This window comes from Sphaeroforma arctica (assembly GCF_001186125.1).
Source record: "Sphaeroforma arctica JP610 unplaced genomic scaffold supercont1.12707, whole genome shotgun sequence".
NCBI classification, from domain to species: Eukaryota; class Ichthyosporea; order Ichthyophonida; genus Sphaeroforma; species Sphaeroforma arctica.
Window position 1 is genome coordinate 1 of NW_014027851.1, and position 711 is coordinate 711.

General features: G+C 36.0%; 1 protein-coding gene across 1 annotated transcript; it reads left to right on the forward strand.

Annotated features, from left to right (window-relative positions):
• Positions 1-172: 172 nt before the first annotated feature.
• Positions 173-438, forward strand: SARC_17912 (hypothetical protein; the record flags this gene model as incomplete). Its single annotated transcript, XM_014288003.1, has 1 exon — positions 173-438. A coding segment is annotated over one exon (266 nt), but the record flags the coding sequence as incomplete, so codon positions are not given.
• Between the last annotated feature and the right edge of the window lie 273 nt (positions 439-711).

The following is a 711-nucleotide window of genomic DNA, read 5'->3' on the forward strand; positions in this document are numbered from 1 at the left end:
TTGTCATATATATATATACATATATATATACATATATATGTATATATATATATATACATATATATATATATATAAATATATGTATATATATTTATTATATATATATATATATAAAATGTAACTCCCCTTCCGACTCACGGTACGTATACTCATACTCTCACTCTCTCCACAGATAATCCCACACCCTCTAGCAGCCCTCCTCCGATCCATTTGGGACCTTCGGCGGCCCGAAACGGTGCCGTACTGCGCTTGAACCTCACCACATACGGCTCATTTCCCGCCAAATCACGCGCGAGTATCTGGACTTATCTACTAGACCTGCCCTTACGCGAATCTGATTGGACGAGGCTCACGCGTATGGGTACCCATGCCGCCTGCAAGGATCTGCATCTACGCTATGTGTTTGCGAATAGCCAAGGTGTGTGTGTATGTGTGTAGGTATCATTGTGTGTGTGGATCAATGTGTATACGTATTGTAATGTGAATGTGTGTGTATTTTGGTTGTTATGTATGCATGATCTTATGTGTGTTTTTATTTCTCTGTATATTCGTGTTTTAATGTGTTGTGTGTTTCTCTCCGGGTGTATGCATATACGTACTTACATTTGTTTGTGGTAGTGTATGAAGTATTTTTTTTGCATATATATATATATATATATATGTATGTATGTATGTATGTATGTATTTACATATACATATACATATATATAT